Source organism: Notolabrus celidotus, chromosome 6 (genome assembly GCF_009762535.1).
Source record: "Notolabrus celidotus isolate fNotCel1 chromosome 6, fNotCel1.pri, whole genome shotgun sequence".
Taxonomy (NCBI): Eukaryota; Metazoa; Chordata; class Actinopteri; order Labriformes; family Labridae; genus Notolabrus; species Notolabrus celidotus.
The window spans coordinates 32,004,882-32,031,370 of NC_048277.1; the positions used below are offsets into that span (position 1 = coordinate 32,004,882).

At 41.7% G+C, this 26,489-nt stretch overlaps 1 protein-coding gene across 1 annotated transcript in view; it reads left to right on the top strand.

Moving 5' to 3' along the window:
- Nucleotides 1-24,641, top strand: part of ppm1h (protein phosphatase, Mg2+/Mn2+ dependent, 1H) — a 52,005-nt gene extending 27,364 nt beyond the window's left edge. Inside the window, exons 4-10 of the mRNA XM_034684774.1 lie at nucleotides 1,611-1,723; nucleotides 1,881-1,965; nucleotides 2,196-2,314; nucleotides 10,711-10,774; nucleotides 16,331-16,438; nucleotides 20,539-20,690; nucleotides 21,062-24,641. Of these exons, the coding sequence (XP_034540665.1) occupies nucleotides 1,611-1,723; nucleotides 1,881-1,965; nucleotides 2,196-2,314; nucleotides 10,711-10,774; nucleotides 16,331-16,438; nucleotides 20,539-20,690; nucleotides 21,062-21,209 (789 nt within the window). The 3' untranslated portion in view covers nucleotides 21,210-24,641. The remainder of the gene's footprint in view (nucleotides 1-1,610; nucleotides 1,724-1,880; nucleotides 1,966-2,195; nucleotides 2,315-10,710; nucleotides 10,775-16,330; nucleotides 16,439-20,538; nucleotides 20,691-21,061) is intronic.
- Nucleotides 24,642-26,489: the final 1,848 nt, after the last annotated feature.

Genomic DNA, 26,489 nt, shown 5'->3' on the forward strand with positions numbered 1-26,489 from the left:
TTCCATCATCAAAGTTTTCCATCTTTCACGACGTTGAACCATTTTTTTCCTGCCATTGGGGCTCTCTCTCAATTTTTCTCTACTTCTTCATGATATAAGGTCTGAAATCTTGTGGTTTTCTCATTGTTTTTGCAAAACAAAAGGGCTTAGATCTTTAAATGAGAACTACACAATGTATTTTATTTTGAATTTCTAAATTGCTGTTTTTATATAGTCTTGTGGATTCTAGAAGATTATCGTTATTCCTGCTTCTCCTATTCTCTCACTTGATGCTAGAATTGCAGAATTAGATTGTTTAGTTTTACTTGAAGATCACTATAGTTATTTTGTCATATTAGCTGATGTTGTGGTACAATATGACTATCTGCAATCCCCACTTTGTCAGTCTCATTTGGTTGCATTGTTCCTTCTTTGGAGGTAACATTAACAGCTTATTACAAAGGAAAGTACAACCTTTTTTTTGTTTTATAATAATAGGTTGGTAGAATTGGATTCATAGGTCTGGGCATTACCTGTCTCTCTCTACCTGCCGGTTATTCCGTGTTCAGATTCCTCTTGGTGGAAGTATAGGAGAAAGGTGTCCATGTTTATGCAGACATTTTCATTATTAAAGACTTAGCCTGCAGCAAAGAGGTGTTGGATACAGTGAGGAAAATATGTATGGCTCAGTATGGATTCATGATTCATTCAGAGTGTAGAACACATTTGCTCAGTCTTCCCTACACACGGATTCATCCTCTAAACTCCATCATGCCCTCTCGCTGCTGAGAAATGTTTACAGCAGCAACAGTGGGTGTGTGTGTTTATTATGTAACTAGAAAGAACAATGAATTGCCTAAGTATAACCATCACACACATGCATCCAAAAACATCCTGATTCTGTCTCTCTCACTAAATTGTGTGCAGAGAAACATAAACAAACCCACAAGTACGAAGTCTGACGCACTCATCGTGTCTCCACATTATGCACACGCACATCTAGAGCTATGTACACACATTTGTCTATACTTCCCAACACAAAGCAACATATTTATGCACACTGTGTGGACGCAGACATTACATTCTAATGCCTTCTCATTTACACACTTACTGATGCTAATTGCAGACCTACAAGAGCACAAAAGGGTTAAAGCAAGTGTCTGCAGCTCGGTGCACATTTATGTTAGCGTTTTGATTAATTCCCTGACAGGTTAATTATTCATCTAATTAATGGACTGATCACATGAGTTTTTTTCAAATCTCTCCCTTTTTTTTTTTGTTTAATTAGCAACAAATTAATCTCCACTAATTAACTGCTGTAATAACCAGCGGTCCCTCCAAACTTTCTCTCCAATCCTTTAGGTCTCTGTGACGCTTTATTGCTGCCTGACTCATGGTGCTATTGATGAATGAATTCATTATGGCGCTATAATTGATAATAGCATCATAGCGGCTTTTAAGTACAAGGGTAACGTTTTACTCAGTTTCAGGTTCCCTGATTGTGTGCCGCTGCAGATAGGAAAAAAGTTTTTGAAAGCAGTGATGATTAAAAACACGATGGTGTGCAGAGGATGGAGTTGGATTATATGCATTAATCAGATGTGTGTGTGCGTGTGTGTGTTTGCTTCCAGGATGTGCAGATCGAAAAGGAGAAGGCCGTTTACAACATCTCAGGTGGCTGCACAGCACTTGTAGTCGTCTATATGCAAGGGAAGGTCTTTGTTGGGAACGCCGGGGACAGCAGGTGAAATACAAACACTCACATTCTGCCATACTTCAAGTAATTAAATTGTACCCTCTCACTGGATCTATAGGTGTCTTTTCTCTGTCACTCACAGCAGGAGAAACAGAGCCCCAGCTTAAATAAACAGCCTTGTGTTTTCTCTGCTCCTCTCCCTCAGAGCTATCATTATCCGAGCCGGGGAGGTCATCCCCATGTCAGCGGAGTTTACACCGGAGTCAGAGAGACAGCGACTGCAGTTCCTGGTAAGAAAGCAGCTTCCTCACCTTCTTTCTCTCAGGAACAGCTGTCAGATATTAGCAGAGCTGACCTCCCCTCCCATTGAGACGCTGCTATGCTTAGCTCTGTCTCTCTTGCGCTGCATGCATGCTCTCTTTGCCAGCTTAATAGACTATGGAATTGTTTTTCCTATCCCCTGGGTATGTCAATGTTCTTCTTACCCTGTTTTTTTTTTTTTGTCCTCTTCATATCAAAGGCCTACATGCAGCCCCACTTATTAGGGAACGAGTTCACACATCTGGAATTCCCGAGGAGAGTCCAGAGAAAGGAGGTGGGGAAGAGAATGCTGTACCGTGACTTCACCATGTCTGGATGGTGGGTTAACTCATTCATTCACTGTTAACTGTTTGGATTCATCTTAATTAGATATTTCTGTGTTTGATATTTCACAATCAAGATCAGAAGCAAACGTAGAAGTGCATAAAAGGGTCCACTTGAGGCTGACTTCAAAAAGCAGCTAAAATGCCCAAATTTATGGCAGCAATAAACGTGTTTGCAGCCTGGTACAAAAAATGTTTTTGGTCAATGAAGCTTGTCTCTTAAATTAAACACACTGTATGAGGGGTGACATTTAGTACAACTCACCCATTAAGATGATATAAAGGCGGGGAGCCAGTGGCCTAGCGGTCTAAGCACACCCCATATACAGAGGTAATAGTCCTCGTTGCAGAGTGCGACCATTTGTTGCATGACTTCCCCTGCTCTCTACTACCAACGTTCCTTCAACTGTCCTATCAATACAGGAAAAAAAGTAATAATAATGTAAAGGTTAGAACTTGTACATAAATTGATTTATGCATGATTACCTATCTTGACAGGTGGGAGTGTTGTAGCTGTTTGGCAGGAGGCTGAAAGCCCGCCTCAGCTAAGGTTAATTGAAAGTTAGATTGAGTCAGCATTTCCAAAATGGCAACCATCATGAGGCTTCATATCACCTCTTCAGAAACCAATGGATGGGGGCGCTAGATGACTTAACCCTCCCCCAACCTCTACTCCCCATGCTTCCTGTCTCTCTTCAGCTGTCCTGTCATAAAGGCATAAATACCTTTAAAGAAACCATTGGGTGACTTCACAGAGACTTGTCCATGTTTTGTGTAGTCTATGATCATGAAACTTAGGTTTCTATCTATAAATCATCCAAAGAACATTTTTGTGCAGAACATTTAATACTAAAAAACACAATTTGAGTTGGTTTGACTTTGTATCATCGTGTAGTTTGTCCAGCTGAAAGTACTTAAACTTTGTTTCACTCTTAAAGGGATATTTCAGTTTTTTTGAAGTGGGGTCGTATGAGTTTCTTTACACTATTGCTCCTGCAAGCCACAATGAGCTCTTCCCCTTTAATTAGAAAATTCCTCTGGGAAGAGCTCACCGGCACTCATTGTGGCTAACAGAAGCGCTAGTGTAATGTAACTCATATGACCTCACTTCAAAAAAACTGAAGTATCCCTTTAAGTCTGGTTTATACCTCTGTGCAAGCCCTGTGATTGGTCCGCTCAACGGCATTGTATTGCATTTACAGCAGTAACGAAATCAGCCATGTATTTCATCTCCTCCGGCGTCTCACCTCTCTGTTCCTTCCTGTAATCATTGCTGTATGATTAACAGCAACATATATCAGCTGTAAATTAACTTAATATGTTCATCCAATTTTTGTTGTGAAAAGTACTGGACACCCAAGGCCACCTTACAACATAGCAATATTAAAAGCAACACTCAACAGTAAAAAATACATACATTAGAATAAAGATACAATACTTGAAGGATGAAAAGGGGGAGGGGTCATTCCAGTCCTAGGGAGACGGATTACAGTGTGTAAGCTTGGCGGAAAAGGTGAGTTTTTAGGCGGGATTTGAAGGTGGTGGGAGGGGTGGAATTCTGTACGTTCAGGGGGAGAGAGTTCCAGAGGCGGGGGGCCGAGCGGCTAAAGGCTCTCGACCCCATGGTGGTCAAGCGAGCAGGTGGGAGGGTGAGTTGGATGAGAGAGGAGATGTAGTGCTCATGTCCACGACGGCAACTGCTGCGTAGGATCAACGCAGAAGTATGAACCAGGTTTACTCTCAGCACTGTCTGCAGAACATGTAGCAGAAAAGCTTAAAGTGTGACAATGCCAAATTTCTCGCCAATTACAAGTAAGTTATTTAAATAGCAGCCTTTTGACGACCTTGCACAGTTAATTTTATATCTAATTTTCTATCATCATCCAAAAAATTCCTGCCCTAACGTTTATGTAAGTCCAGTGTTGGTCTCATAACTCCACTATTGGTCAAGCTCTACTCTCAATGTCTACTTTACCACACAAGTACCACAGCATGCATACTGTGAGGATAATACAGTACACATTCAGTACGTGTGGCAGTAACTTTCTCCTCTCCTTCCTACTAAATTATTTAAAGCTGTAAACACATTGTTGAGAATACCACTCCTCTCTTTTTCACATCTTTGTTCTCTCTGTGCATCAACCTGAATCCAGTTATAAGCCCTCAGAGAGATGGTTTTATGTGGAAGTTATTTCTACAATCTCATATAACGATACTCTGCTGATTTTTTTTTTCCATTATCTGCATTTGATTGATTTTCTATAATGTTCCCTGAATGCAAATAGCCAACAGTAGCAGTATCAACCCAGTTCAGTGTGCAGTGGCTGAAAACGCCTTTGAAAGCCTTGCTGGCAGAAGGAGGCCAGGAAGTGGCCTTGACATTTCTGCTTCTGTATGTGAAAAGGAGGTGAGAAGGAATCTGTGGGCACAGCAAGGACTGGCTCTTTATCTGACTGAGGAGAGATTAAAAAAAAAAGGTCAAAGAGAGAAAAACAGATTGAATGAGAGAGAAGAGTGTGGAGATGTGTCCAGGAGGGAGATGGTTTTTATTTATTTTTATAATGAAGACTTCAACCCTGAAGTAAAACGAAGAGAGATTTACTCGAGTAATCTTACAGGGTACAGATTCAGACACATGTGCATCATTTCAGAAACTTAGAGAGCATTAGCAATATGTAAGCTATGTCACAGGGCCAATAAAGATAATGTGCAGTAATAAAATGAACTCTACATCATCAAGCTGCTACATAATAATGCAGCTTAAATATCACAGATACAGTTTTTACTGCAGGGCTTTATATTCTGTTGTAATTATGTCATCAGGGTTTTACTGATTTTGAGTTCTGCTGTGAGAAACTTTCATTTCGTGTCCATTTTAAAACAAAGCAGGGCCTCTTATCTGTGAGCTAATCCTGTCCCGTACATGCACATGTAGTGTTCAACCAAATACCTCATCCTTTGGTCGTTCCACTCTCAAATTTATCACTGGCTGTGAACCTTCATAAAAAACACTCTTGTGGTATCCTGCTGTAAACCGCTTCGTCTGACACCGACCCAGCGACAGCTGTGACAGGCATTAAAAATAACCATAAAGAAATAATCAGTGTTCTCGCTGACGGTCTCGTTGGCTTCATAATGAGGCATCAGTGTCAAATGAAGTCTGTGTTATAACCAGCTGAAAACTCCTCAAAGTACATTTCAGTGAAACAGCATTAACAGCTAAATGTACTTATCCTGGACTCTTATTACTAATGCAGACTTTTTTAGGCTGTTTCTAGTTAAGGTGTTGTGTTGTGTTATCATCTAATGGGAGGTCAAATCTTTTACACTTGTTTGTAAAAACTTCATATATGTATATATAGTGACTACAGAACACCCAGTGGCTGTATCTAGTACATTCACTGCAATGAATAGTTAAGCTCTTTTTACTGAAATGATCTTACTCAATATTGTTAGAAATTACAGCAATTAAGTGGTTGCACTTAATTTGATACAATCATATGGAACCGTAGACTGAATAAACATGGATAGTCTAAGTGACCAATTGGTTTCTGAAGGGATGTTATGAAGCCCAAAAATGGTGACTAAAGTCACGTTTTCTTAACACACGTTTCGAAATTATAACCCACAAACTCCAAAGCATCCTTTCCATTGGGATGGGCATTAAACAATGCATCAACTAGAGCAAGGGATCCCAAAGTGTGGGTCAGGACCCCCTAGGGAGTTGCGAGGCACAAATGGGGGGTGAGATATGTTCAAGAATGTTGATTCAGTAAATAACATTGACAATAATAGTAGCTAACCTTGAGGTAAAACCTTGAAAATAGAAAATGTAATGAGTTTTCTGCCTTTCTTTTTGCCAGATGACTCCTAAGTTTAGGGTGAGTGAACAGTTAATTATCAAAAGAATCAGTAGCAGTAGGCTAATTCATAACGGCACAGGAAACACAGACACATGCTTGTACAGGTGGGCAAATTTTCTGCAGAGCAGCTAAATGAAGCCACATCACTTTGAGGAACATTGGGGGTCGCAAGTCTTTGGCACCAATATTTGGGGGGTCGCGGGCTGAAAAGTTTGGGAACCACTGCACTAGAGGGTGCTTTAACATCCACTTCTTCTTCACTACTACCCAACTGACATTCAATTCCCTCCGATCTTCACCCAAATGGTGAGATAACATCATTTAAATGTTTGTAGTTTCTAAACAAGTCGCACCATCTTTCCTTAAAGCCTCGCCATTTGCCATGGTGTTCTTCTTGTGTTTCGCTTGTCGGGCTTGAACTGTTGGTTACAATGATCCACTCGATTTCCCATGGCACTGCAACTTTTGGTCCATGTCCCTAAACTTTCAGAAAACATGCAGATTTTCAGACTAAATGAATACAGAGTACAAGCAGACAGCTCTGTCAGTATCTGTAGGAGCGTCAGACGTAGAGCAAAAATGAGCCTCTAAGGCCACAGACTAGCTACCTTGCAGACAGCTAAAACTCTGTCAGTCAAATTAACCATGCCTCCACAATTATAATAGTAATTTAATTTATAGAGCACTTTTCAAAAGCCAGGTTTACATGGGCAGCAAAATAAAACAAGCAGGTCATAAAATCACACAATGCATGGTCAATAAATAAAACATTTAAAAAAAAAAACTCCCTTAAAAGAAGGACTAAAGTTATCTTAAATATATATATACATTTAGTAAAACATTGAAAATAAAATAAATAAAATAAAGTTCATACCTCCTGATTAATCATACCTCTTGGTCTTAAAATAATCCAAACGGATGAGTTCCAAAAATTAGAATTTCCTTGATCTTTGAATCAAGCTTCAAGTGGACACTTGAGGAACTGCAGTTTTCCTTCACTTCCCCCTCGGCCTCAGGTTGCTCTTTGTCCTGAATAACATGCTGACAACGTCGCCCTGATTTCGAGCTAATTCAGAACTAAAAGTCTGTTTTCCACGCTTGTTTTATTTCTGTCCACACTCTGTCAAAAAATCTGTCATGCACATATATATTCAATGTGTGTTTGTGCATGTGAGTGGAAGGTTCAGCAGGTGGAGAGGAGCAGTACGTTTCCTCACATCACCTCTTAGCGGTTGTGTGTTTTGCGGCGCCACTCGGTTCAGCAGATGTAGGTCAGTCTGCAGCTGCGTTCCTTGTTGGGCCCAGAACTCACAGCCTGTCGTCTGCCTGCTAACCGCCTCGGCAGTGCAGACGGCCTGTGATGTATTTTTAATCAGGTTCTACCCATAAGCCAGTTCTGCTCGTTTCACCCGGACTCAGTCTGGGTCTTTTTAAATTAGTACCCTGTCAGCCGTGGCTCTGATGTGCATGGATGTGACTTAACTGTGTCATCTCATATAGGTGCACTTCAGACAATCTATAGGTACAGATGATCTCTTTTTAAAGCAAAGAACCTCCCTGTCTGTACATGTTTGCTATCCTGTCTGTATGTGCAGCCAGCATGCCCACATGCTGCGTGTGTGTGGGTGTGTGCTGGCATCCAGTTCCCTCAAAGGCATCCATGATCAAGGCCACGCTCTAATGAAGGCATACAGGTCCGCAGCCCACCTCTCTCTGTCTTCCTCCCTCGCTTTCTTTAGGTTCCCTTCCTCTCAGCCAACCGAACCTAGAATAGCTGGCGTTGGCGTCGCAAGCTGTAATGGTAGTCACCTTGTGGCTTTTGTTCTGAGACTTCTCAGAGTGATGGATGATGAGTGGTCGGCCATGTTCACCATGATCCAAACAACACTGCAATAAAGCAAGCCAGTCAGACGGAGGGAAGGTGAGGATGAGGCTGGTAGGAGAGGATAGAGAAGAAATAAAAAAAGATGAGGACATAAACTGAGATAAAGGAGGAGAGGAAAAAGTAAGATTACGATCGGAAAGATGCAAAGAAAAGTAGAAGAGAGAACATGTGTAGAACAAATTGGAGGACGGTGATAAATGAGGATAAACGGTGCTCAAGCTGTCCCTCTTTAATGTCTCCACCCAGTGGGGTGCCTGTCCTCCCCCCCATCCTATAGACGACAAATGAGAGAAGGAGGGATGAACGCACACCTTTATCACTGTCATACATTCCCCCTCCCTCTGCTGCTCCTCTTCTTCTACCTCTACTTTTCTCTTTTTCCATGATGCCTTTGTACCCCTTCGACTGATGCCTGAGCCCGGTCGCTGCCATTAACAGTGGCCTTGCTCTGCTCCTGAACGCACCGCTCAATCAATACAAAGCCCATCAACGTCAGCCAGAAAGTTTGTTTGAACCCGGCTGTCAATTGCTCCAATTTGTCAGACTCATCCGGTGCTGACACAGAACCCCAGCCACAATGTCACCTTAAAGTCTGTCAGTGTGTGTGTGTGTGCGGTGTGTGTGTGTGTGTGTGTGTGTGTGTGTGTGTGTGTGTGTGTGTGTGTGTGTGTGTGTGTGTGTGTGTGTGTGTGTGTGTGTGTGTATGTGTGTAGAGAGGTTTTTAAGTGTGAATGCAGAAGAGATGCTGAGCACACACTGCTAATGTTTCTCTGTCACCACTCTCTGCACTGAGTGGAGATGACATCACTCCTCTCCTCTCCTCTCCTCTCCTCTCCTTTCCTCTCCTCTCCTCTCCTCTCCTATCCTCTCCCCTCCTCTCCTCACAATACACCTGCATCTCCTCTCCCTCTTTTACCCTTCCTCCCCCACTCCCTCCATCTCATCCTGTCTCATTCAGTCACACTCTGCAATGTATCAGGGTGTTCAATTATTTGCTCTTGAATGTGTAAGCGCTTCATGTTGTGGTCAAACAGACCAAGCTAACTCTCCTCGCCATTTTTTTTCCTCCATGTCCCAAAGCAGGAAGAGGGTATTATAACAGGATTAATGTGTTTGTCTCTTTTTCTGTCACAGACTTGTTATCTCAAGTCTGACAGGGCAGATTCACTGTAAACACAAGTCTCAGGGGGGATACTGTCCCTGGCAGCAGGCTCTGGGGATTTCTTTCAAGACATCTTTGAATAAAGACATAAAGTGTGTGTCTCTCTGCTTCAGTGTTTCCCTTCTTGAAGGTGAAATATCAAAAGAAGTAGAAGTGTTTTAACAGTTGAATTGGCTGCTTCCTTTCTATAAACAGAGAGTGGTAGAGTTCCCCCAGCTCAATTAGTTTTTCTTCTTGTGCTCATATTAGGTTTAGTGTCATCAAACTGCTGCTTTAGAGGTTTTTCCACACCATGAATATTGCAAACACCAGTGAGGAAACTCGTCCACGGGTCGTTATTTTGTGCTGCAGCTCTCCTCTCTGAAGAGTCTCCGGCTGCAGACTGTATTTCTGTGTTTGGTGGGGCTGCGTTTGCCGTGGTAGTCCTCCTCGCCCTGCACACTGTTATAAAAGTGCTGAGTGCAGCAGTATAGCGCTCGCCTAAGGTGGAAACATATGGTCTCTCTGAGTGGAACCAGCAGTAATGTTAAAACCATCCCGGTCCCTGCTAATCTTCTTCACAGCGGCTGAAATACATTGGATAAGGTGTGTGAGGCCAGACTCAGTCACATGGTGTTTAAAAATATGACTCTGAGTCAGTTTGAAACAGCTCTTCACACTAAATGGCTGTTATTTCATGATAACATTATTTCCTCCAGCTTTAAGGCCAAAATAACAAATAACATCTGAAATAATTGATCCAGAAAGGGACCTCGTACAGACAGAGCCAGATTTTTTGATCTATAGCACCTTCTGTGTATTCAAAATGTCAAACCTTACCTCCATTTTTTGGGGAAAGGGTTCAAATCTGGTACCATATAGAGACACAGCTATAGCACGGGTTAGAAAGTAAACTTGTATGAACCAAAGTGAAGGGTTCACAGCGAGTTTCAGCACCGTGGAGGTAAGAACTGTATCCTAAGACCTGGCATGAATACATACAGTATTCTACAGGCTTTTTTCCTCATACTGCAGCTCTGTCTGGTCTCAGTCAGAGGATGGTAAATTATTCATCGGTATGGGAAGTTTAAACACTGCTCCGAGACCAGGGGAATGTAAACGTGGATACTCTTGCATCATTTAGCTGCTTTACATCTAAACCTTCAGAAACATGTATGCACACACACGCACACACACACACACAGGACTGCAGCACTAGTCTAAGAGTGTCTCATACATGCATTGATGTCTCACCCTTTGTCACATGGGAGACTTTTACAAGATCAGCTAGAGAGCAAAGGAGAGAAATATGCCGAGGGTCTGTGATGTACTCTGTGTGATGTCTGGGTGGGTTTTTTCTCCTCCTAGCATGCTCTGTCTCTCCATAGCAGCAGCAGCAGCAGGACCTGCAGGGGATGGGGAGGCCATGTTTCTCCAAGGCACGTGTATGCAGCCTGCCATAAACCTAAAACTCATCAAAGTGTCCTCTCTTTCCTGTGCAGGGCGTATAAAACCATTGATGACGATGACCTGAAGTTTCCCCTGATCTACGGCGAAGGCAAGAAGGTAAGACACGGTCGGCCGCCGCTCGCTGACACAGATACTCCCACAGCCTTGTGCACTTTGCCTGTAATCAAGGCTCACCAGGGCACCATTACTCAAACACTCTATCCCCCCCTCCACATTCCCCGTGTCACTGTGTGGAGGAGCCAGTGTGAAGCATTGTATCCAACATATTTCACTACAGTATGTTCACACAGAAGCCATTTAACTCTGTCGCACACCCAGGGAAGGAATTTAAAATGTGGCTGTAATGTTGTGCTACTGTATAACAGATTGAAAGGTTAACATTTTTCAATACTTACCAAACTGAGAGGACAGTGACTGTGAAAATCAGAAGGGGAATATGATCATATTTCAAAGTAAAAAAGCACTGGTGTTAGCTACTTTCAAGCATTAAAGTGCTTCCTGAATAACATAGTGTTAGCTAAAATTGATTTATCAGTTAGCAAACTTTTGACAATGAATAAGGCTAGCAAATCACTTCCTAAGTTACATTACCTACCTAAGTTATGTTAGCAAGTCAGCTATTAAAGGTGACATATCACGCTTTTTTCATCAATATATATTGGTCTAAGGGGTCCCCAAAACATGTCTTTAAAGTTTATGCTCAAAAAAACACTTTGAAATCAGATTTTGGGATGCCTGAAGAACCCTCTTCTTCAGTCCTCCTCAGAACACTCTGTTTTCTCTCTGACCACGCCCCCTCAGGAAGTGGATGTGCCTCGGCTCTCCAGCACGTTGATCTAATGTTTACATGTTGGCTGAATATACACGGCTACTCAGAGATCACGTTACTTCAACCCTCTGAATCTGATCCAGAATCTGATCCTGATGGAGAGGCGCCTGCAGCAGGACCTTTCTGAAGGATTGGTCACAGATTTAGTGTTTCTTGTTGTTTTATTTATCAGTATGTCGACGTGTGTCTTGGTACACAGCTACGAACATGTAGCTATGTGGCTATGCTAACTAGCGCTAGCACTTATCCATGATAAATAAAAATCATCCACTAGATCTTCAAATCTGCAGGCCTGGGGAGTAAAACCGACATCTACCAGAAAGGCAGCAGGACCTGTCTGAAGGATGGTCACAGATTTAGTGTTTCTTGTTGTTTTATTTGTCAGTATGTCGACGTGTGTCTTGGTACACAGCTACAGCTACGACGTGTAGCTATGTAGCTATGCTAACTAGTGCTAGCACTTATCCATGGTAAATAAAAATCATCCACTAGATCTTCAAATCTGCAGACGTGGGGAGTAAAACCGACCTTTGTGTTTATTAAGACAGCCTACAACTAGCATGCCTCCCTCCTAAGCTCCTTGTTAGCACACATTTGTGCAGGGAATGAAAAACGGAGGGGGGATTCAGTATTATTTTATACAGTCTATGGGCTGAACAAGCTCCGAGCTCTGACTCCGTGACAGACCGGATAGTGTTGTTACGTAACAAAAACACGGAAGTCTGAAACGGCTCATTTCACACACATTTACAGAAAGGTGGAGAAATCAAAACAGGGGCAGAATGGATTTTTTTCATTCTCGGGGGGTTTGTAGACATGCCAGGGAAACATATTTCAGGGAGAGAACCATTAAAAAGTCCATTTTGCATGATATGTCACCTTTAACTAGATATTTGTTCCAAATACCTTTTATGTTAGCTAGGTCTTTCCTTTTGTATTGCGTAAGAATAACAAACGGTCATATTAGCTTTAAGCCATTTCCTAGCTAATGGTGGTACAGGGCTCTCAAGTCTCACGCATTTAAACCTGTTCACATGCTCACATGCCACACTTTGTATTTCTAACACAGAGTAATTACTAGAACAGGTAGGAATCAAGTGGGTTTCCCGAAGAGTTCAGAATGAGCTTGCCACACACCAGCTAATCAAAAAGAAAGACAGAAATATAGCTACCCAACAGCCAATCAAAAAATAGCATCACTGTATCCGGGTAAAACAACGCAACAACGTTACGTTCCAAAGAAAAGAAAGAAAGAAAGAAACGTACTTTATTAATCCCCAGGGGGGAAATTCAACTTTTTCACTCTTGCTATTTTTTGGACATGCTACACACAATATATATACATACAATAGTGCACACACATGCAGTGAACATGCTTAGGAAGAGATGTCAGAGTGAGGATGCTGCCATCAACCAGCGCACCCCAAGAAGTTGGGGGTATGGTGCCTTGCTCAAGGGCACCTCGGCAGTGCCACTGGTTCCCAAGCCAAGTCCCTATGGACTGAGCTACTGCCGCCCCAAGGATACACATGCGCCATGCAGACTGACCGCAGATTAGAAGACGCAGTCTGTCTGTTTCCCCCCCACTTCCAAATTCTCACTCTGAACTATAGACTGTATAAATAATGGACGTAGTATCCATGACGTCACCCATCTGTTCCTCTGCTCTGTTTTGAATCCAGTCGGCGGCGGCGGCAGCCATATTAGAAATGCGGTACTCAACCAGGCATAGTGTGACGTAAAGAGGCGGGGTTTCAGCCTCCCAGCTCCCAGCTATGTGTTCCCGCCTCACTCAAGTCAGCAATGTCCTTATTTGGGAAAAAACTTGTAAGAAAAAAATTCACCCCCTGTACAGTGTGTGCTGATAGAGAAATTAGCTACTCAGACCCAAACCGTTTTTTGTACCAGGCTGTAAACATGTTTATTAATGCTGCAAAGATGGTCTTTTTCCCATTCATGTCTATGTGGTTTCCGGTGTATCTGCAGCCAGCCTCAAGCGGATTCTCAATGAATTGCAGTTTATAACACTTCAGCATGGGCTTCATATTTTGAGACCAGAGGTTGCCACTTGCTCTGAACTGAGTTCAAAACTTGAGAGCCCTGGTGGTATTATCTAGTAAGTGGCTACATGCTAACCTGAGCCATATCAATTCATGTGTCTACCAAACGTCAATATTAGCTTTGAGCCACTACCTAGCCAACAGTATTTATCTAGTAAGTCGCTACTAGCTTACGCTATTTCTAATGTCTCCACCAAATGGTAAGATTAGCTTTCAGCCACTACCTCTGCTAATGGAACAAGTGGCTGGATGCTAACTCTAGTATCATAGCTAATGGGTTATCAGTTTTTTTCACCAGTTTTTCCTCCTAATTTTCACAGTTTATTATCTTTTCAGATGCTAATAAACTGGAAGTAGTGAATTTGATCATTTCAGTCCTTTAATTTAAGGCCCACAACACAACACAACAGAACAACATTGCAATAGGATTTGAGCCTCCACTCTCAGCAGGACAATGGACAAATGTAGTCTGTCTTTTTTTGAGCTGGTAAAATGTAACTCTTACACAACCAGGGGGTCAAAGGTGAGACTTCCCATGTTTGCCAGCTGTTTTTGGGAGGGACAAGAGTTGTTACCAAAGTGCCATATGTTAATTGGATCATAACGTCACACAACCACTGATTTGCAGGAGATCTCTGTGAGTATTTTGACAGGACACATAAATGAAAAGGTCAAGAGCTCAGCACACCGTTCATGACATTTTCCTTTCCCCCGGTGATGCTGTAACATGTGGCACTGTGCAGCATCTTGTCCATGTTGCATTGAAAAGGTCAGAGAGAAAACATAGATAGATCTGTTCTCAGTTTGGCCTCGCCTCGTTTCCAGTTGAACCACGTCAGACGGTAGATTCATGTTTGACTGACGATCGAGGCATGTCACCCCACAACGCTCCCCGCCTGCAACCATGTTCAGGTTCACCCTTGCGCAGTCTGCCGTGCCCACGTCGCGTCCTCTTCCCTTTGAAGTGCAGCGCAGAGATGGATGGCCTGATAGATAGAGTGAGGGGGCTTTGTGCGAGGGAGAGGAACGCCAGAGCACTTCAAAGCCCGGCGTGCAGCTTGCCGGGCCCCAACGCTCAACAATTAATCCCAGGATGTTTCCCCTTTTCTGCCAGAGGAGCTTTGCCGCCACTTTTAAGCGCTCTCCCTTTCCTCCACCTCTCTGTCTCCTTCCCTTCTGCAATTCTGCACTGCATACTGATTCCGGCTCTTTGCTACCAGGCCTCAAACGCCTTCACACTCCTCTCCTCGTCCTTACGTGCCTCCCCTCCTCGCACGCTGTACAGTAGATTCAATTAGCCCAGTTCCCCAGCAGCCATTTTAGGAAGCGGCCGTGGCGATCTATGCATACACCAGCGAGTCAATAAGAGTTTTGTAAAGCTTACAAATGAGTTTGATGGTGTCTGGGGCTGAGGGGACGGTTGTTAGGCACTAACACAACTGGAAGATGCTGAATCTGATGCCTGTGTGTGTTTTCCTAAACGCTGCTCATCCATTCAGATAAGGACTCCTGCTGGGAGTAGTCTGTAGCTGTCAGTTAGATTATGCTGGGGATGTGTCATGCAGGGTTTTCTTTACAGTTAAAAGGGATGAATGCAAAAGTCTCATGGAAAGCTCAACAGAGTCATAAAGGATCTTCATTTTAAGCTTATCTTCAACCTAGTTTGATTACCCTGAGGAGAAATCCGGACACTCTTAGTCAGAATGTAGTGCATTGTAGAAACCATTCATTAATGTGCCTGATACAAATACTAACTACAAATAAAAGCAGATCTATGTGAAAGAGGAACCACTGAAAATGGGTCTCTTTACCATGAAACATGCAGATCTCCAAACATGTGAGATCAGAGTAATATGTTAGAGATAAAGCATCAAAACATAAGAAACTTATCTCTGCAACATAAACCACTGATCCAAAGTTCATCCGTACGCAACTATATCAGTTCATTTTGTTACTACAGGGTCAAAACATTCTTCTTCAGTTGCTGAGGTTCAAAGTTTTCCAGCATGACACAGTCACATTAGTTCTTTCTTTTGGTGAACGGATGAGAGTTCAATCTGAATTGGACGTACCTAATTATGGAGCGGAAAGGATCTAAGTCTTGATGAGGCAAAAATTAAAAGTGCTGAGAAACTGTTTGACTTTATTTAGGGTCGTGATTTTAGTTACACCTCATACTGTGCCACATGAGGTCACCACTAACGGAGTACTTTTTCCATGAGGTCCTTGAACAGTGGGTTGGGATTATAAACTGGAAGAAGGGATTGTAGCGTCTGGGTCTTAAAAGTAAGCCAATGGGAGACAAACATTTCCTGGTAGCTAAAAGGAGTCAGAAGTTCCAACAGACAAGATCTTCGTTGTCTGGATCATTCTGATGAAAAAAGGAAATCCAGAACTAACTGGCTATCATGTGATGACAATGTTGCTTATATCTGGATATCAGTGGGGACCATAGACGCACAGCTTTTCTGGATTAATTGGAAATTGCTGTTTTTATGACTGTGACGATCTAAGTGAGACGTTAAAGATGCTTCAGATCATTCTTTAAAAAAAGATGTACTAAACAATATTGAAGAACAGCAAACTCAAACTGTCCTTATAGACAGTTTCCCCATTAAACCTCACTTTTCACACTGTTCCTGTAAGCACACATTTGTCCGTATATTCTGCCTTCACTTCATTAACAAAGTGGTTTATTGATTATTTGACTGACAAAAGTAAGAATGACTCCATTAAAGACTGACCTTGATCCATCTTTTGCAGGCTCGTGTTTTGGCGACCATCGGGGTCACCAGAGGTCTCGGGGACCACAACCTCAAAGTGCACGACTCCAACATCTACATTAAGCCCTTCCTGTCCTGCTGCCCAGAGGTAGGCCACATTTTGGACTCTGTCCTTCATTATGTTGTCCCCCCCATTGTGTTTGAATAAAGTGGGGTTACTGACATTGCCCTTTACATACAGTTGTGCTCATAGGTTTACAGAATAGGCAGAATTTATGATTTCTTGGGTAGTTTCTGTTGTCATTATGATATAAAAAGAGTAAACACAGTTGTTTGGCAATAAATGGCTTCACCCAACCACTAGCCATAAGTGAAAAAAAAAGTTTTTCTCTGAAAAAATGCCCCAAAAAAATCACAAATTCTGCTGGAGTATGTAAACTTATGAGCACAACTGTAAATAAGAGCCTTTAAGGTATAATATCTGATAGTTTAACATGAAAATGTCTAAACAAGGACCACACTCCTGTGGAATATTTTGATTATTTGTGTTTTCAGATGATCCCAGATGTTTAAAAAAGTTCAAACCTGCAGATATCTGTTTTTTTATTCAAGATAGTGAAGTGTTTTGTGTAGTCTCCTGTTTAAGGGGGAGATTAAAAGTCAGCAAACCTGTTACAAAGCTTTATTAACTTTAACTTAAGTTCTCTATTGCATGAAATAAGATTGACAAATGTAAAGAAATGACTTAACTTGAACTAAAGGTTATTAAATAAGTGGCCTGTGAACATGAGCTCTTCCCAGGCCACAATGGATCTATTTTTATCTGAGTAAACAACATCTCCCATGATCCCACACTACTCCAAAGTGTCATCAAACTTTGTCATTTGTAAAAATGTGATTTGAGAGACCCCTAAGAGCAGTCATTTCATCTAATGGCTACTTTAAAATGTTCTTTTGGACTCACCCAGTCTCTGCAGTTACACTATCTGGATTTAAAACCAACTTTTAGACGAGTCATCTGAACTCGTAGCGCCCATAATATCTGGGCAAACAGCCTCTTGTTTGTTGGATGTGTTCCTGTTGAGTGTCTTAACTGTAAAGTTTGAATAAAGGATGATATGAGGGGCCACAATGAATAATGAGTTCATGCATCACTTATAGCATTCACCATATTGAACTCAGTTACTTCTACACATCTATCACCATCATACTCTGTAATGAAAAACAAATCACAGCCCACCATCTTTTCTACGCTGGAACTTTTCTTTCACTTTTCCTCCTCACCTCACCGTCCTGTTGAAATAAGAGCGCAGAGGTAATGATGTAAAATGCCTTCAGCCATTAACAGTCCACACTGTGAACTGCGTGGTCATCGTCTGCATTAACATTTCCCACCGACCGCCGCTCTCAAATGACTCCTTTCCTTCCCGGTGTCTGCTGCACATGATTGCAGGAGTCACAAAGCCCACGAATTCTCTTGATCTTTAATTCATTGCCCTCCGAGTTCAGCTGTAGTTCAGGTTCCTTTTTGATGCTGTGTTTTTCTCACTGGTTGCCTCTTATATATATACGTAGTCCCTATTGTTTCAGAATGTAAACTCATAAGTGCATGTAAATCAAGCTGGAGGAAAAAAAAGAGCAAGTACTACATTAAGAAACCAAATGGTGGGAGAGTTGGGAAAATGTCTTCAAGAGATCTTCAAACTCTTCTGGCAAACAAGTCAAGTTAGATTATTGATTGCTCTGAGCTTGTATAAACAAAGTACTAGAAAAGAACCAGCCTTGACGCTTGTAGTCATAAGATTATATTCATCATGGGATGAAATATGAGCAAAGGGTCAGAAATCAAACGCATGAGTCAGCACCTCTGCTGTGGAGATATCTGCTGCTGTCATACTCCTGATTGCAAAATCGATTCCAAGAACTTGTGCGTCTTTCATGGACTGATAGCCTCTGTCCTTTCCTCTCTTGCAAAGTTAAGATGAAATCACAAGGTTTTTTAAACAGACTCATGATGCACACAAAAGGTTGTTCTGCCAGTAAGCTGCAGCGGTAAATCAGAGTGTCAGCTGTGAATAGGTGGCTCACACTCCAGAAAAACATGAGTCCAAGGCCGCTGGGTGTTACTTTGCTCACCATGTTTGTTCAGCTGTAGTATCTCGAGAGCACTGGTCGCACAACAGTTGCCACAGTAACATTTTACCTCTTGTAAGGACGTTTGTTTTTTTGAAAGAGTGGCCTCATGACCTTTCAGAGAAGTTTAAAGATAAAAGCGTGACAAGAAATGGGAAATCTGTTTTTATTTTTAGTAAGCCTAGTTCTCTGGTACTTGTGTCCTTCTAGTTACAGCGTCCCTGTTACTCCCAAGATTAAACTGTGTGCGTGTTTACATTATTCAGACACTTATTGGGATGCTAGGGCGATCACAGGTGCTGCTGAACTAATACATCTGGTCTTCTTTTGTTAGCTAACGAAGGACAATGAATTAGAGTTCACAAAGTTTTGTCATGGAGCTATAAATCAACACATTGCCTCATCACTCTGCATCCTGCTTAAAGTTGTCTTGAACCATAGACTGTATAAATAATGGACCTAGTATCCGTGATGTCACCCATCTGTTTCTGAAGCGCTGTTTTGAGGGCAATCGGCGGCGGCAGCCATATTGGAAATGTTGAACTCAACATAACTGCTGCCGAGCGAGTGTGACGTAAAGAGGTGGGGTTTGAGCCTCCTAGCCAACAGCTACACGGTCCCCGCCTGTGACTACACTCGTCTTTTGTACCAGGCTGTAAACATGTTTATTTCTGCTGTAAAGATCGGCTTCTTTGAATTGGTGTGTATGTGGTTTCCGGTACTTCTGGAGTCAGCCTCAAGCAGATCCTCGATGAGATGCAGTTTTTTCCGCATTGGCCTCATTTTTAGACCAGAGGTTGCCGCTTGTCTTGAACAAAGAGTATTACAAAGATCTGTATTCCAGTCATCTGCTTCTACATCAAATGTTTGCTTTGGCAAAAGCCACATCTTTAAGACAGTGGGAGGTGGTGCTCATGGGAAGTGTAGTTTTCATGCCAGAAAAACACGACAAGAGGCCACCAGAATCAACTCAACATGAAAACTCCTTATAGTGCCTTTAATGTGAAGTGCTTATTAGCACATGTGGGCATAACTGGAATAATACCTTTATTTATGGAGCACAGTTTACAAAGTGCTTGACAAGCAACATGGCACATTCAAACAAACACAAAGAGAACTCACAAAATTTTAATCAGACAACAAGAAAACAAGCACAAGAGACCCAAACAAGGATTTAATCTGATATCACAGGCAACACAAGAACGATATGTACTGAGACCAGAGGGAACAAGAAAGTAAGACAATTAAAAACATAAAAGGAAAGAGACAATAAAAAGGGGTTACAAGCAGTGAAAATGAAGAAAGCACTAAAGTAATAAGGTGAAATAAAAGCAAAACAGAGATAAAATAATCATCATAGCGAAAGCATTTAAGGATAAAAGTGATGAAAGAAATTAAAACAGAGTAAATGAAAGCTAAGAAGCTAAAAGACAATAACAAGAGATAAAAGCAGCAAAATAGATAAATCAAGATGAATCAAAGCAATAAAAACAGTAAATGAGATTTTAAGAGAGTAACACAATTAAAGGAAAATAAGATGGGATAAAAAGTAAAATGATAATACAGGCAGTAAGAAGACGACACCACATAAAAGCAAGGCTATAAGAGTGAGTTTTAAGAAGAGATTTAAAAGATGTCACAGATTCTTCCAGCCTCAACTTTGAAAATAAGATGGTGAAAACATCTAAAATAAGAACACTTGAGCATGTTGACATTTAGTGTTAATTGGCTAAGCTTCTACTTGTTTTAGCTGAACCATTTACTGTATTCAGGCTAATACAAACTTGTCATGTCATATCATACAAATGGTAAATAAGAGCAGCTAGAGGATAAAGCAGATCATCAGCCTGCTACTTCTTTATTTCTTTTATACATTACAGAACAAAAAGGAGCATATCTTTCTGTTTGGTTTACAAGGTTACCACTACAGAGAGCAAGACACTTCTAAAAGAATGCACATACTACATCTGAACTCAGGCGAAAGGCAGTGTTTCCCCTCTTTTTCCCTCTGTAGTGGAAATGCAAGAAAAGACTACTATGAATTTATCACAGGACATTAAAGCAAAGGTAGAAACCATTCACCTCTTAACCCCTTTCTTCCTCCTTCACCCTCAGGTCAAAGTTTACCCGTTGACTCAGTGTGAGCACGGAGCTGATGACGTTCTGGTGCTGGGAACTGACGGTCTGTGGGATGTCCTCTCCAACCAGGAAGTAAACGAAGCGGTCACCTGTTTCCTGGCAAACTGCGACCCCGACGACCAGCACAGGCACGTTTCACTAATCATACAGCTGCAGCCGCCTGTCACAGCTGAACTTCCTTTCACCCCTGTCTTTTCTTTTCTTTTTTTTTTGAAGGGGATGAGAGCTGTTATCTTGTTATGCAAATTTCCAAACATTTCGATAAGTCATTTCTCTGATGTCAAGGAAAAGCTTTTGAGACTATTAATGTGGCGCTCTCACTTCTCTTGTTAGCTTAGGTTTGTGGTGTAGTTCAAAAGTTCATCATTACTCAGATGTTTTTTTCCCCGATCTGGCTTCTGGTAGATGCTAAAATTGTAATCAGATGACACATTTTTTCTTATTTGACATCACTGTGAAATGACTGCACCTTATTCATGTGTCCCTTTTGTTTTCTCAGGTACACAATGGCAGCTCAAGACCTCGTAATGAGAGCACGAGGAGTGCTGAAGGATCGAGGCTGGAGAATATCCAATGACAGATTAGGCTCTGGAGACGACATCTCCGTCTACATCATCCCCCTCATGTACGGCAACAAGCAGATCTAGCTTCAAGAACTACAAACGAAAACCCTCCAACTTATGTGCTGAATATTTCCTCATCCCTTGTTCCCTTTTATGAAGTGCTTTAGTGTGGTCTTCCCTCTTCTGCTGGGAAATCCAAGACATTTCTGGTCAGGGATGGAATCTCTGTCCAGGCTCTTTTCCCCCGTTAATCATCTTGAAGCAGGATGATTTCTCTTTTGTCTTCTTCCTTTTTTTTTTTTATAAAAAAGAAACTAAATTGTGAAAAGAAGCCATCTTGAATCTAGTTGTGGAGCAATGCCTGAGGTTGAGAGCATGGACTCTTATTTATAAGGTCGTGGCGTGCACCTCAGGATTGCTGTTATTGCACAATATTTATAACTGTAAAGAATGTAAATACTGAGGCGTACGATGTTTGATAAGTGTGTGTGGTTGAACACTTGTACAGTGTAAAAAAAAAAACGTACCTTAAGACTGCTGTCCTGCGGTATAAATCAAACATCCTCTGTGTAGAGCTTTCAAATTAGCCAGGTTCAGACGTGCATTCGTTAGTCTGTCATGACTGAGCGAGTTCTCCTTCTATATGTCCCTTGCATTACATTTAATTATTGCTGCTCCTTTTAAACTAAGGTGACACATTCATGAAGAAAACACTACCAGGAAAAACAATTGATGAAGATAGAAGCGTGCTGCTTTGTGCATCATTCATCGTATTTACTCCAGGCCATTTTCCTCCGACGTCATGCTCAGTGTCAGAGGCTCAAATGCTGTTCTGAAATGATCATGTACTGGATCCATCCCAGGTCTCCAGCTGTATAAATCCAACAGTATGTCATTAGTACACCAACTTCTGACTGAAAAGACACTGCAGAGTTTTCAGAAGAAAATGAGGCCATATTTCAAGTTTTAACGGTATTTAAGTACACACGCCAAGTCCACAGGATGCGCATGTTGGGAGCGTAGCGCGAGCTCAGAGCAGGCAGGATCAGCTGGGTCCAGCATAGAGAGAACCACATACAGACAACAGGTTACAAAGCCTTTCTGTGGTTTAATGTCTGCTCATTTGGACAGTATTCCATTACTTCTGTGCTTTAATCATCACTGAGTATGCTGCATAACTATAAAGTTTCATTTTTGCAGGTTTAGATGAGTTTAATAATAATAATTTGGCTCTATTTTGTTGTTCTGTCACCTTCTGACACAGTTATCATCTTAAAGTCCTGTTGTAGTCGACATGGATCACAGATATGTGGCTGTTTGTAGCTTACATCCATAATCAATGAGTATTTCTGATCTAAACAATCTTTAAACAGTCGGGAGTCCGTATATGATGTTTTACTTTGAAATTGGCGGATGTTGCATGCGATCCTCGTGCCTGACTTCCTGTCCAGGTTGTTCTTTTCTGTGCATATTGACGCGTGCATGCCGCGGGCTCCGTCAAAAATAGACTTGAAGCGTATCTCTGGTGGAGTGGCACGGGCGGGGGCACGGAGCTGAGACGCACTGCAGCGCCCTGTGGACCCTGGAGCATTGACAAGAATGGGAACGTAATGGCTGCACAGTGCGCGGTGCATCCTGTGGACCCTAGGCTTTACACTAGTAGCCATCTACTTTATAGGAATGTACAGGTTAAGTCAACTAAACGATTGAATGTTGGCACCAGAATGACTCTCCAGTTAAACGTATTATCAATATTTTTATTATGCTAGGCCCAAAATCCCAGTTATATATTGCTTTGATACTCAACCACCCCAACATTAACAAGCATCTGGTAGTGGCATGTAGTTTTTAGGCTGTGTTTGGTTAAACTGGCACTTAACCACTAAACTAGAGCGATGTGTAAACGGCACACACATATGGATGCTAACCTGCAAGGAGGAGCAAAGGCTAGTGGTGCTAGCACTGCTAACGTTAGCTTGACACAGCAAAACCATTCAATATTGTTTTCCCAAAGTATTTCTAAAATTCTGTAGCCACAATTGTTTGAGTTTTTTAAATGATCAATCAATCTTTATTTGTATAGCGCCAAATCACAACAAATGTTATCTCAGGACGCTTTTACAAACATAGGAGGTCTAGACCACTCTATGTCAAATTATGAACAGAGACCCAACTTCAAGACAGGATAAGACTCAGTCTGACCCCACCTTAATCCATCATGAGCATTGCACATCGCAGTATTTAGCTAGTTACAGTGGCGTGGAAAAACTTCCTTTTAACAGGCAGAAACCTCAGGCAGAACCAGACTCATGTTAGACAGCCATCTGTCTCAACCGAGTTGGGTCTGGAAAGACAGAGGGGAGTAAGAGAGAGAGGTGATCGTGAAGAGACGAATAGTAGAAGCTGTTGACGCTGAAGTCCAGTACGTCCGTATCAGCTGGAGTCCAGAAATGATGAATTCACTCTTATTATATCTTAACTTCTAAAAAATGTCTGGCTAACAGAATGTAAGCTATGAAGCCATTTAATGCTAATTTTAGCTTTTGTCCCATGACAGCTAATGTGCTATCAAGTATGTTGTTTTAAAATATCGCCGTATTTCCCTCTGATTCCTCAGTCTGTGGTCTTTTCAGTGGTCAGGAGAGTGAAGTTTTTCAGCGTGACCTTAGAAGAAAATGGCCGTATTCAGTCTTACTTTAAAAAAAGGAAAAAGCACCTTGTTGTCTTTCTGTCGAAATCATTTAACATCTACCTCATAATTTTCTTCCTTTTATCATACTACCCGGTCCAGATGCTGTCATTACCCGCGCTGAGCAGTTGTTTGCATGCTACATCAGATGTCGTCAGCTCCAACCTGTGCCATTACTGTTGTGAATTTACTCCTGTACCTGCAACATTAATACGAATGTTTTCAGAGAAGCACTGAAGCAAAAAAAGGCCTACAAATTAACAATGTGACGGTCTGCTGTTTTACTAAATATATATTTTTTATGTATTTTATGTTCCACACCCCATTGCCATGCCCTGTTTTTTTTTTTTTTTTACATTTATATGAATCGGTTGGATGTATTCCCCCCTCTGGAGATCACTTATCCCTATGATTAGCTGGTGCCTCTACGAAGTCTCATTGTTTTTAACATGTCACACAAAGAGAAGGATAAAAAGGATTGCATACACACTTCACTTACTGTACTTTCTCTTTGCTCCCAGTCTTGTACATCTAGTTGCTTAGGATTGTTAGCCTCTGATAAATGTGCTGAATATGTTCTCTTAACTGCTGTAGGAGCGGCTGAAGGTGGTGAAAATGGAACAGAGTAATATAATTCCAATGTAAAAAATGTAGATAACGTTTCAGTGGACACTTCTCTCCTTTCTTCGCTGTAGGCAATGTAAATCTTTCTGAAGTAAAAGATGTCATTTGTACCGTAATGGTAACCTAGTGTGTATAAAAAATGGTTTACATGCTCTCTTTTCTGCTCCATTAAAAACAAACTGAAAAGTTCTGACCTTTTTAAACCTTTTTCCACCTCGCTTTGCTGCGTCGTTGATATTCAGCCAGGGTAGTGAATGTGAACAGATGATGATTGAGTCTGGCTCTGCAGCTGAATGAGAGTCATGTCAAGTCAGACAAATGTGAAAGGCAACAGAAAGATTAGACAACATTCATTTATGGCTGCACAACAAGTTAGCAAGTGGACTCCTTCATTTTGAGGATTTCATGAATACATGTTTTATGAAAGGCAAGGCAGCTTTATTTGTATAGCGCATTTCATACACGAGGGCAACTCAATGTGCTTTACATTAAAACATTAAAAGCATTGGACACATTCAGACAAGCATAAAAGAACAAAATTAAAATGGCAAATATAATAAAACAGAAAAGAAAAAGAAAATTAGAAATATATTAAAAATTACATTAAAAATTTAATTTAAAGTGGGTTAAAACAAGCTAAGATAGGAAGGCAGTGGCAAATAAAAAGGTCTTAATCTTTGATTTTAAAGAGGTGAGAGTTGGAGCAGACCTACAGCTTTCAGGGAGTTTGTTCCAGATATGTGGTGCATAATGACTGAACGCTGCTTCACCATGTTTCGTTCAGACTCTAGGGCAGGCATGTCCAAAGTACGGCCCGGGGACCAATTGTGGCCCAAGGTCCATTTATTTATGGCCCCATGCTTCCATCTTAAATTGTGTTATTTATAGCAAAGAAATGAATCACCTGCTGAATCATCTGTACATTTGCAGTTTCTTTCAAGCGCACAAATCAATCAATCAATCTTTATTTGTATAGCGCCAAATCACAACAAATTGTATCTCAAGACGCTTTTACAAACATAGGAGGTCTAGACCACTCTATGTCAAATTATGAACAGAGACCCAACTTCAAGACAGGGTAAGACTCAGTCTGACCCCACCTTAATCCATCAGGAGCATTGCACATCGCAGTATTTAGCTAGTTACAGTGGTGAGGAAAAACTTCCTTTTAACAGGTAGAAACCTCAGGCAGAACCAGACTCATGTTAGACAGCCATCATGCCTCCACCGAGTTGGGTCTGGAAAGACAGATAGAGGGGAGTAAGAGAGAGAGGTGATAGTGATGAGACGAGTCATAGAAGCTGTTGCCGCTGGAGTCCAGCACGTCCGTATCAGCTGGAGTCCAGATCGTCCGCAGCAGGAGGACGTCTACGGCAGCTCAGAGGAATCTACGAGACAATGGAGCTCAGGGACTCCAGAAAGGTCTATGGTTAGTAACTTTAATGGGACAGGCAGAGTTAAAGTAAGTGATGAAGGGGTTGGGGGGAAGGGGGTGAGCTAGGATCCCAGTGTGTCAGTGTGCCAGTTCCCCCGGCAGTCTAGGCCTATAGCAGCATGACAAAAGCTGGTCCAAGCCTGAACCAGCTCTAACTATAAGCTTTATCAAAAAGGAAAGTTTTAAGTCTACTCTTAAAAGTGGAGAGGGTGTCTGCCTCCCGGACCCTGACTGGTAGATGATTCCAAAGGAGGGGGGCCTGATAACTGAAGGTTCTACCTCCCATACTACTTTTAGAGATTTTAGGTACAACTAGCAAGCCTGCATGTTGGGAGCGTAGAGTTCTAGAGGGGTAATAGGGCACTATGAGCTCTTTAAGATACGAGGGTGCCTGATTTTTAAGGGCTTTGTAGGTTAAAAGAAGGACAAACAAAACTAAAGTCAATCCAGAAACGTCTCAAAAAGCTTCATATGGACTACTTGTCTCAAGCCAAAGCACTGGGGATTCTGCAAAAAGAAACACAAGAACTCTTAAAGTTGATAGGTTTTCAAATGAATGTTTTTATCATGATGTGAAAATGTTCTTGATGAAGATTAAAAGTTCAGAAGGCACAAA